Below are 11,865 nucleotides of genomic sequence, written 5' to 3'. Positions count from 1 at the left end.
TCTTCACAAGAGCAACCCCATTTTTTTGTCAGTTTGGAAGCCATGATTTAATAATTCACTACTTTAACTGAAATCATTACTCCAAAAACATCAGCAGTACTCATCCGAACTCCTTGTTTTGGATAAGAAGTGACTCATGCCCAATGCTCTACTGCAGAAAAGGGAAAAGCTTTTGAAAAAGTACATTGATTTACCTTGTCTAGTATGGGTGTTCCGGCTTTCTCTCTCAGGGACTGGAACATTATCAGGATGAGCTCTGATGGCAAGAATGACAACCCCAGAACATCCTGGAGTAATTTGAAGACTTCACCTTTGGCCCTGTAAGCTGGTTGTAGACCCAGTTCCTGCATCTTTGCCCAGACAATTTGCCTCCAATGGAAAGAGCAGCCCTTCAGAGAGATGTCGGGAAAGACAGACGCCAAGGCTTCCCAGAGTGACACCTCAAAGTCAGCAAAGATCTCCTTGAGACAGATCTCCTCAGGAAGGAGCTGTCGTACAGCTTTCAAAACGGCACTGTAGTCCTGTTTCTTGTTTCCTGTCATTATACTTAAAAGCAATGGCACCTGTAAATAACCAACAGTAATAAAGTTGAGTAGAGAAAATAAGCAGAATAAGAACGATAATGGAGCTGGAGGGTAAGGTTTCTCTTGAAGGCGGATCCAGGTTTATTAAAATACTGCATTTCGTTGAATCTCGATCCATTGGTGGCAGGAAAGCAGTTCAGGAGAACATGGGGAAACATTCGTCTGAGAGTGACTTTGTGAACATCTGTGCCTAAACAGCTCTTTCCTTGGCCCTTCATTCTCTGCACTGTGGCACAGGTGTGTGGCTGTGATGAGACTGTAAGCAAAATTTCCTTGCTCACAAATTTTATTGGTGACAACTAATAATAATAATACATGTAATAATGATAATTGACATTTATAAAGTGCCCAATTCATCAAGCTGCTCCCAGGCGCTGTACATCAAAATATAAATAAATAAATATAACCTACATGTACCATAATTAAAATTAATACTAAAAAACTAAAAATGCTTGTTTAAAAAGGTGCGTCTTCAGCCCGGTCTTCAAACTCTCCACATTCCTAGACTCTCTAAGATGAACTTCAAGCTAGTTCCAGAGACTAGGACCAGCCACAGAAAACATCCTCTCGCCAGCAGAAGACAGCCTAGTTTTTGGAAGAGTAAACCTAGACGAGTCCAGCGCGGAACGCGTGAGTCGACTAGGAATTCTAACATCAAGCAAATCACTTAAATAACTTGGAGCACTGTCATGGAGACATTTAAAGATCAGGAGACATACTTTAAAAATTACCCTACATTTTACTGGCAACCAATCTAATTGCATCAGCGCAGGAGTGATGTGGTCAAATTTCTTGCCATTAGTGAGTAACCTTGCTGCAGCATTCTGGACTCTCTGCAAAGGAGCAAGGGCTGACGCCAATTGACCTATTAAAACAGAGTTACAATAGTCTATGCGAGACGTAACAAGTGCATGAATAATTTGCTCCGTGGCTCATTGGCCCAAATAACGCTTAATTTTGCTTATATTGTACAGGTGATACATAGCAGAGCGAGAGACATTCTTGATGTGGGATTACATATGCATTATTAACTAGAGAAGAAACACCTAAAAAGCACTGATCATGAAACTTTTGGGACTCCCTAGTCTCTGAGTACGACCAAAAAGGGGGACTTTGAAACCTAGTAATGTCACAGCACTGTTTTGATGTACTGCCAACATAAGGAGCCAATGCATGCAACTAATTTCTATCTGAATGTACACAAACCCACAGGTCTTTTACACTTGTGAGTCACACAACGTGAAAATGGAGTTAAGGGTTGAACCCGACTGTCCTTTTATTAGTAGAGAGGGAGTACTCATGCATTGAGCCCATAGAGCTCACAGAGCCCAAGTGATGAGAGTGGCAACCGTGCTAGCATCTTCAATGAAGAAATGCAAGATGGAGAGATGGTAACCAAACCTTGCCCCGTCAGTCCTGCCCTGCAGCGTCTGCCCTCCCTCCTCCAAAAATAAAAACATTAGTGCCCACCTGCCTGATTGCTCGCTCTTTCTTCACAAAGCAATGGATTCCAAACAGTTGGGTGAAGGGCGGCTTGACCAGCTTGCTCGTTGTATCCACGTACCAGCTCTCGCTCCTTGCTAGAAGGAACTGTTGGTTAGTTGTGGAGAAGACGAGATGACGTTTGTTCCTTATCTTGACCTCACGACGAAAGAAGTCTGGATCCAATAGAGAAATAAAAAACTTGGGTATCGAAAGACTTGAATTTTTGGTTCATGTGTAATCTTGGGTGCAATTAGATATCTGTTATTCGAATGTTGTAAGGTTAAGAAATCTCTCCCCAGCTGTGTAGAACTAATTAGTAATATCAAGTCACACAAGGGCACCTAGAATAAAATGGTAGATTTGAACAGAGATAGTTACTCTTGCCAAGTGGCAGCGGAATGTTCTAAGCATGACAATAAATGTTGGAATCTGGAATCTGATCTCCAAAGCTGTGAGACTGTCAGTCATCAATAGACCCTCAGTTGGATGTGAGCAGGGCCCAATTCCATGTCACTGCTTACCATTAAGCATATATTTTTGCTAACCATAGCACAAAAAAATGGCTTAACAAGTATATTTCACGGCAAACATTTCACGGTTGCTGTGCTAAGGACGAAAATTGCATGAGCACACAAGATTTCAATAATTACGTTACTACATTCAGCAATGTTATCCTTTGAGGTTAGCTTGCCTTTTACTGTGCTCACCACTTAGGGTCTCCATGAAATAAGCTTTTTTTTTAACGTAAAATTGTGCACTTAGTAGCACTGTGAAATTGTCCCAGGAGCCATGACACTTTCTGTTGAACTCACCTTTGGGAATGGCATCATGTTGAAAGACAAAGTCAAGGTTTGTGGGATGCGGTGGGTATTGCTTTTGACGGGCACGATTGGCTGTCCTTGTCAGATTTCTCTTACACAATGAGGGAGTAAGGGTGTTGCTTGCATTCTTGGCGAGCACTTTGTCAATGATGTGGCTAGCCGGCTCAAAGAGGTGACAAGAAGCAGCCAATTTCACCTCTGTGACAACCGTTGCCATGGTGAGCTGATCAGGTGACCCCAGATGGCAGTGGTCCTTCTTACCACGTTGGAATGTGTCGCCGACTTGCTTGATGACTGCTCCACAAAACCTCTTCTGATTCCGTATGGAGCATCTACAGGGAACAAATAGTCACAAAAAGCAAAAACATGAATGCCGTATGGACATTCTCCAAATTTGAAACAAGACTGTGATTCCTACTCCAACATGTCCAATGTTACAATCAAGTTTCTCATAAAACCATTCTGGTATAGCTTACAGCCATTTTCTGTTTTGTTTTTGTTTGCAAATGATTATAATAATCAGATATAATGTTTGTAATAAATTTTCAAAAATATTTAAATTTAAAACAAGCCAGCAACTTTACAGATGACTCAAGACAACTCACCTCCATGTTATGCTGCCATCTTTGTTTTTACTGTGTTGAGTGTATGCATAGCCTTGGCTATCCAACAGTTTAGGACGTTGTCGCTGGGATGAACCTTGAACAATCTTGTATCCAACCTCCTCTTTTTCTCCTTGGTCTGGAGTTACCTCCTCCTTCACTGAAGATGATTCCTTCACTTCCTCAGCATCTGTGACAGTGATGTCAGGGGCAGAGGCTACATATATGTTATCTCTAGGAGATGATTCAGGATTTGTCAGAGACTCTGATAGGTTGGATGAAGGGATGCCATCAGCTGCAGAAGTGTCATACTGCTGCAAGTACAAAAGGCGTTATTATATCAAAATTAATGATACCTTAAAAGAGAGATTTAACATTTGAAATAAATGGAGCATAATTTGTTTTCCTGAATTTACTTCTTTCGACAAGAAAACTATGAAATATTAAACAAAATATTCAACAATGAAAAGAAATTACATATTTATTAAAATAAAACTTTATAAACTTAAGAACATTTACAAATAAAAGAAATGGAAAAAAAATCTAACTTACATCTGACATGCTGGCTGCCCTTTTTGAAGAAACAAGAATTTCATGTCAAATGTTACTTTAAAATTCAGGTATTTGAAGATACGATCTAGTCTGCTTGAATGAGATGATAGTTCAAATCTCATATTTTAAGATCAACCTTGAAATCCACTATGACATAAAAATTCAAACAAAGGTAAACATCTGTAGCAGTTGAGCTAGACACGGATACGTCTTGCAACAGCCTTGCAGCTCACACCTTTTTGATTGCCACCATATTGATGTTTTCTCCTCTGTAGCCTGATTTAGTCACATTCACAATCTGGGAATGCGGTGATGAAAACATTCAAATCCACTAGACCTCAAGTCTGAGGTCATCGAAGCAAGAAGTTGCTTTGGCATGCTGGGTATCTCTCACCTCCATTTGGTGTGCACCAGAAAACCTAGAAATAGTCTGTGGACTTCAAGTGCATAGACTGAGTGCATTTCATGTCAAATGTTACTTTAAAATTCAGGTATTTGAAGATGAGAGAAAACCTAGAAATAGTCTGTGGACTTCAAGTGCATAGACTGAGTGCAGCAGAACTGAGAACAAGAAAGTAACTCTAATTGTAGTAATTGAATCCAGTCAATCAAATTACATTTGTTTCTTCAATAAGCTAAAATTCATATCCGCAAACAAAACGTTTCTTTCAATTTGAGGCAAGCTTTCATGTAACTTAACAAATGATTCTGAATTTCAATTGACTGGTTAAAAGTTTCAGATAGAATTTTGAAAGTTCTCTGAACTAAATTGCTGATAAAATTTAAAAGTTTGAAGGTCAAATCCAATTTGTACCTGACACCGTAATGCCTATGGATCCACATCAGAGAGACAGTATCAGGAAAACAAACACATCCAAAATGTTTGTGACAGCACATTTTATTTTCCCTCAACTTAAGTCATTTCAAGTAATAGACTGAATTTGGGTTTTTCTTAACAGCAGAAATAATAGTTGTAAGAGGTCATTTTGCTCATTTTATTTTTCTCGATTCCAAGTACAGAATTTTCAGCTGACTTGCATTTTATGTTGGAAGTCTAACATCTCACCCACTGATGTTTCAAGTTAATGAATAGTATTACTCATGAAAACCAGCGAAAATAACTGCATTCATGATATTCTCAAAAAATATCCGTGCAAGTTAATGATGGCAGTTTCAGGCTTACACCACAAACCAGCACCAGTTCAACCAAGGAGGTTTGGGAAACTCTGGGGTAGGATTTTGCAGGCTTGAGGAAGTGTTGTAGGACCATCACAAGACCAGTTGCATGTAACAAGGTGAATAACGAAGAAAGGAATGTTTCATGTCTCATTTCGTCTGTACAATGCACACATGATAATGGTTGACTGCACTCAAAATGAGGATGATCTTGAGACATGAATTCGGACTGGAGGTCTTTTGACTGTCTCGTGAAGGTCTTGGGAGGATCTTGGCAACAACACAGGCTCGGTAAAGCCTGTCATTTCTACTGTTGTGAACTAGGCTTGGTGATACCAAGAACCATAAACTTTTTTGGCAGTAAATACACTGTTCTGCTTTGACTGTGTGTCTTAAATATATAATTCTACAGTTACCAAAGTTACTTTACATCCACAGCCATGTCCACAACTTATACAGGGAGCAATCCATGAATGTCTATTGGCCAACAGGATCTGACATTTCTAAGATATTTGGGGGAAAAAATTGGAGTCTAAACATGCTGAACCAATACTGTGGTTTACTGACATTCCTTCATGATTTATCAATTCTTACAGCGAGGCTAAGTAATGTACCCCGAGTCCTTTGTTCCTTTGCATTTCACTACCACATTTCTAGGTCAAGATGACACCCCACGAAGGGTTATATCTTTACAAGTACAAGGAACATGCCATTGGTTTTGATGAATTTTGTTAGACTCAGGAAGGCTCCTTGGAGAAATATCTTGGAGTTAGTTTTGCATTCCAGCCTGTCATAATGCCCCAAACTATTTCCAGCCCTGAGTGTCATACTAGCTTCTTTTGGCCTTCATTAATGGTTGTACTCTCGCCGGTCAGGGATGAAATACATGTAAATATTTGACATAAAATTCAAGTTTCTTCTAAAATTGCAGCATGTCAGATGTAAAACTTTGCACACAATGTATGAGTAGCAGTCTCCATCAGCTCTCTCTCTTTGATAATTGCAAATGATCCTATGGGGCTAAACAGATATTTTATTCAATATTCTCAACATTTCCTTTGCCATTAAAATTAAAACTACAATGAAAATACAAGTACTTTCAAAAGCAGCTTCACATTTGATTTGATGAATTTCACTTACTGACTGGCTTTGAGCCATGAGACACATTTTAAAAGGATACAAAAATAGAAAAAGAATTAAAAGACCCATCAAAATAAATGACAAAGATGAGACTTCTCCTGAATAAGTATGGAGCGAGAATTATCCACTAGTTTGGTTAAATTTTCATTTCAGTGCTGCATCAAAGCATAGAAGGACACAGAAGGAGTTTGAACTGCTCTGGCCAATTACCGCTTTCTGGCATGCCCGGTATGTCCATAGCCAGAGCGCAGCGAACACTTGCTACGCACCCTCTGTTTCACAACCTTGAAACCCCTTTGTACCCTATGATCGCCGCCGCAATTTGTCGCTGGTAATCTGCATCCTTAAAACTTTGTGTTCTGAGGTATAGGAAATTGAATATTCATGCCTTTGTTGGTACTTGGTATGATCTCATTTAATTTAATGCTTGTGCAGTTGCTTGCATTACGCTGTGTGCCCTAAATCTATATGTGCAGTCATTGCCCTTAAAGAGCTCTTTCTTCTGGGGTTATTTTGGGAATAAATAGCCCGGTTGTTTACAAGATTTTGTGTTTTGTTTGAATCATTTCTATTATGACATTTGTACAAAAGCGTATTTTATGAGATTTCACGATCACTCCCTGTGATAAAATAGCGCATTTTGTTCCTGATGAACTAAGCTTTCCAGTAGTAGTGAACATTTTGTTGGCCTGTCTTAGCCAAATTCGTACCAAGCCTTTGAACACTGATGTATTGGACGGCGGAGAATAAAATTACAAACTTTGCATGGGTGATAGAATGGTATATCAAAACTCAAAAAGTTTATTTATGATGGCAAAAGTAGGTCTCATATCAGGGATATTTCTCTATTCCTGGTCACATCAATAATTTGTATTTAATTGCAAGCAAAACACTACAAGTATTGTTAGGATATTACTGACCGCACTTGTTCGGTTAAGATGCAGGCAATGATCAGGCATTTTTGGAATGTTTTCTATCATTTATCTGACTCGGCAGCGACCATCATTGAACACTTTGAAGTGCCTAAAGTTGCAACTCCTGCTGTGTCCTTCCTCTATGATCCAAGTAGGCCTAGAGGGCTGGTGTACATAGATATATTCAGGAAAGAACACACTGGCATCGTATATCTATAGAAAACACAGTGCAGTGTGTGCATACGATTCAAAGGTAAAAACAGCACTTGATGTTGACTGGCTTGGACACTGGTGGTAACTTGGTGTTCACAAAGGCTCAAACAACTGTTTTCAGCTCTCATATCAACATTAAGAACTCAAGGGGATTGCTCAGGAACTTTTGCACAAGAGGACTATCTGAGTTCTCTGCACAACTACAGTTGGGGTAAACGATTCTATATTTTGTACTGGCAAGTACTTAGGTCATTACTTGTTACAAAAGAGCAGAGGGAACTGATGTGATACTTGCACAGGACTTTTTAGGTTTTGGCATGTACATGTGAGTAACTGTATTCAAATATCAATGCAAAAGCTTACGACTTAATATTTTGCTGGAAAATGGTGACGGCACTGATTTCAACTTTGACCCAAACATCTTACAAAAAACACAATAGTTTTCAAGAGGTTTGCACAGAATTAGTCACGTTTTGTGTGTATATATAGCTATATATACATGTATATCTGTCTGCACCAGAAGGGGACTTTCCAATAAATTCTGCACTGGATCATTGCAAGGGGTCTTTCTACAGAAGTTAGAAGTCTGCTGACTTGCATATTAAGAAATATATACCCCTGCACAGTCTTTGCAGTGAAAGGTTATAAAAATAATGCTTGCCATTGAAACATAAATTCATTTGTCATACCATGCAGTGCATTGATAAAGTTTAAAGCTTCAAAAACTTCTCTTACAACTACCGTATCTGTCTCTGACAGAATGTTGCTAAGCAGAAAAGACAAATATGGCCGCTCTTGTTTAATACTGAATTCTTTACAATGGCTGTATTTTCTGGTGGAGTGCAGTTCATATAGTATCATACCTCACATATATCTGCTTGCTGAAAAGAAATGAGATTGCTGAGAAAATTTGAAATGATTAAGCTCCTTCTCCACAGTTAGGTGCTGATATGCATTCAACTTGTGTAACGTTGCTAAGCAAATCCTTGCCATGGCACCACAAATGTTTTGTTTACTTCTAGGTGCAGTCCACTAATTCAAGTGAGAATTTCTGGTCAGCTCATTAGCATTAAAAGTGCCCGCCCCCACAGTATCTTTTGAAAAAGGAGATTCTTTGGCCCCTAAACTGGTGAGATTGTGTAAATCATTGCCAGGATTACCTCCCTGGGTCTTTGGGCTTCCATCTGAGAGCAGAATGGCTAAAAAATACGGTTGAAAAATGGTCCTAAGTGCCCGAGAAAGTTGAGGGTTGCCACTTGAAAGTGGCTGCAATCAGACTTCAGAAAATCCACTTTTAGGGGGGTTATTTTTTTTTGTGGGAATAATTAAAAGTGTAATAGGTTAAGCAACCCACACATAATTGAAAAGAAATTAAAAACATATGGGACCAGACAATAATTCAATTTGTGTATCAGAAATCTCAGGGATGTTGGCGAGAATGTTCTTGGGCCCTGAACAGTGCTGATTTTACACTGTTTTCAATGGGGCTTGAATTAGTGGACTGAACCCTTCTGCACGCAGTATGATCTGGCCTCCAATTTCCACACACTTTTTGAATAAATGACACATTTAAGTTGTAAATTTCTGTAGCTCATTCCATACACTTAATCAGCAAAACTGCCCTTTTTGATCAATTTACAACATTTAATGCAGCTGGATTGTGGGTCATGTACCCACCTGTGTTGCCGGGGAAACAGCGGCCATATTGAGCTTGGTTGCCAAGGGCTCCGGAAGGGATATAAGAACCGAGTTGTAAATATCTGGTTGGTTCTGCCGTACACTGGAGATTATCTGCATAGCACACGACGAGGCATCTGCACAAATGAAAACGTGTTTGACATATGAATCTGTGAATCTTAACAAGTGAAAAAGGAAATAAAAAAAAGCAGAAAGTTGGAGCTTTCATCATCCTCTGCTACATCCTCAAAAACAGTTCAACCTTTGTATGTAATGTCTGCTGTCTGTCACAGAGCATGAAAATGCAATGAAAATTCCTCCTCTTAAGTGAAGGAGCCTTAGCACGATTTGCATCACGTACTCAAGCTCAGGATGTGCCTTTCACGCAAAGATGGTAGAGGTTTGTACCAGTATTGCATTCCAGTCCATCACAAATCCATCAAAATCCCTGCAAGTCCATCATAAATCCATCAAAGTCCCTACAAGTCCATCATAAATCCATCACAAGTCCCTGTAAGTCCATCATAAATCCATCACAAGTCCCTGTAAGTCCATCATAAATCCATCACAAGTCCCTGCAAGTCCCTGTAAGTCCATCATAAATCCATCACAAGTCATTCAGTCTTAAGCCAATTCACAAGCTATTCAAATGAGCTATGACAAAAGCTCTCCTTTGTCACTGTTCACCCTGTTACTTATGACTAGCCTTGTGGAAGGACTTGTGACTGGACTTGTGGAGGGACTTGTGACTAGCCTTGTGGAGGGACTTGTGACTAGCCTTGTGGAGGGACTTGTGACTGGACTTGTGAAGGGACTTGTGATGGACTCGAATATAACACTGGTTTGTACACATTCTGCCTGATTCACCCATATGAAGCTATGTATGCTAACAACAGCTTCTTCAATGTGTCCTACTGGGTATCCAACAGCGCCCTCGTCAGTGCAGGCACCCAGCCTTTACAGCACACTACCTACTTACACTCGGTGAGTTGATGGAGGATCTGTGGGAACATGGCCAGCAGACTGGGCAAGCTCTGAAGGATGGAGGGGTGAGCGGCTTGGTAGAGCTGAAGGATGCAGCCGTACACCGTGTCATTCTCAGCAAGATCGTCTTGCAAGGGGAGAAACTTCAGCAGCATCGGAATCACCTGATCATGGGATGATAAATATTCATGACATGTTTACACTGAGTACAGAAATAACTATGAATACACATTCACGGCTGCAAGAGAGTTATTCATTAGGAACCTATATGTCAACAACATTGCATCCTTTGCAGTCCTTGTATTCAGCATCTAGTCTTTTCTCAAGGCTTGGCCCAAGGTATGGCCCAACCACTTCATATCAATCCCACCTCTGGCTTAATGTATTATAAACTCCTATGATCCTGAGACTAACAAATGACAAACAGCCTTGAATTCAAAAAGTTGACGATGAAGGTCAGGATGGAAATGAACTCAAAGTTTGAGAAATAAGCTGCAACTTGCCTCTTCTAGCGGGACTAGTGAGTGATTAGTCACAATCAGACGGCAGACCGCAGCACACACATTGTCTACAACGCGTCGGTTGGTTTCCTTACCCATGACTGAGGACAGAGCCTGAAGGATGTTGGAGAAATGTCTGTCACAGTTAACATCAAGGAATAAAACAAGTTACAATGAATATTCATCAACTGAAGCCTTTGGTACAAAGAATGATTTCAAATGACAGCACGCAGAACATCACCCAAAATGTCAGTGAAACAAAATTGAGTCCAGGGGTGCCAAGTTTACAACATAAGAAGTTTAGAAACAAATCTGTTCGCTATGCTTATTCTTATTCATGAAAACCATCACAACCCTCAGTTATTACGAATGAGAATATAATTTCAGCAATCAATTGATGACAATTATCAATATAAAACAATTGAACAACTGTGTCAAAAGTTTTTAAAATCACGCTCAATTTGCCAGAGGTAAATTGGCCAAACAGATGCTCCACTGACATATGTGACCTGCTCGGTGAAAATGAGTCTTTTTTCAGTAACTTTGTTTCAGACCGTACCGGGAGGGCAAACAAACTAGATTAGGGCCTGCATTGGCCAAGAATCAGTGAAACAGAGCCCATGGCAATGATTGAAGAAGGGGAGTCGTTATCCATTGGTTGAGGCTTAGACTAATGAAAGTATACTGTACTGCTCTCAGCTGCAATGCTGCCCAGAATCCTATCAGTGAAGCTGTTGGATGAAGTGTTAGTTTTCCTCTACCTCCTTCATGAAGGGTTCACCAAAGCGCAAAAGCCTGGCACGTAAAACTATGTAGACACGTCAAGTTTCAGGGTTTTTATGTAACAAAGGATACGGGTATGCCACCTCTCCACAGTTCTGGGCTAGGACTCCGAGACCAAAGACGGCATTGCTTCGGACTTCCTCATCCTCGTCATGGGCCATGCGGAGGAAGACGGGGAGAAGATGGGGCAGGAATGGCTGGGCGGCATCGCCCATGCCAACCACCGACTCTGATAACGTGCCCACTGAGAAAGACTTCTCGGCTGAAGAGCAAGACTTCTTCTGCAGAAGACATGGATCAAATCTACAATAAATACCAGTGTTACATGTGTAAAAGGCCTGTGTCATGTTGAGAAAACTGTCTACTACGAGAAATAATTTTTAAGTAAAAGTGAGCCAAGGAGGAAAGGATTTGAATAAGATTTTCATCTCATT

General features: G+C 40.2%; 1 protein-coding gene across 2 annotated transcripts in view; it reads right to left on the bottom strand.

Annotated features, from left to right (window-relative positions):
* LOC110980104 (importin-4-like) overlaps window positions 1-11,865 on the bottom strand; it is a 28,701-nt gene that overhangs the window by 1,155 nt on the left and 15,681 nt on the right. Inside the window, exons 21-28 of one of the 2 annotated variants that reach the window (XM_022236447.2) lie at window positions 11,504-11,712; window positions 10,652-10,784; window positions 10,144-10,312; window positions 9,165-9,301; window positions 3,496-3,806; window positions 2,882-3,222; window positions 2,055-2,242; window positions 195-563 (exon numbers count right to left, since the gene is read on the bottom strand). In XM_022236447.2, coding sequence (XP_022092139.2) covers window positions 195-563; window positions 2,055-2,242; window positions 2,882-3,222; window positions 3,496-3,806; window positions 9,165-9,301; window positions 10,144-10,312; window positions 10,652-10,784; window positions 11,504-11,712 — 1,857 coding nt within the window. Of the gene's footprint in view, window positions 1-194; window positions 564-2,054; window positions 2,243-2,881; window positions 3,223-3,495; window positions 3,807-4,926; window positions 9,302-10,143; window positions 10,313-10,651; window positions 10,785-11,503; window positions 11,713-11,865 lie in introns of those variants that run through there. The other variant, XM_087137877.1, reaches the window with a different exon arrangement.

This window comes from Acanthaster planci, linkage group LG06 (assembly GCF_054643075.1).
Source record: "Acanthaster planci isolate LZ-2023a linkage group LG06, COTS_SCS, whole genome shotgun sequence".
Taxonomy (NCBI): Eukaryota; Metazoa; Echinodermata; class Asteroidea; order Valvatida; family Acanthasteridae; genus Acanthaster; species Acanthaster planci.
Note: the sequence above shows the minus strand (reverse complement) of the source record. Positions and strands in the feature narration are given on the sequence as shown.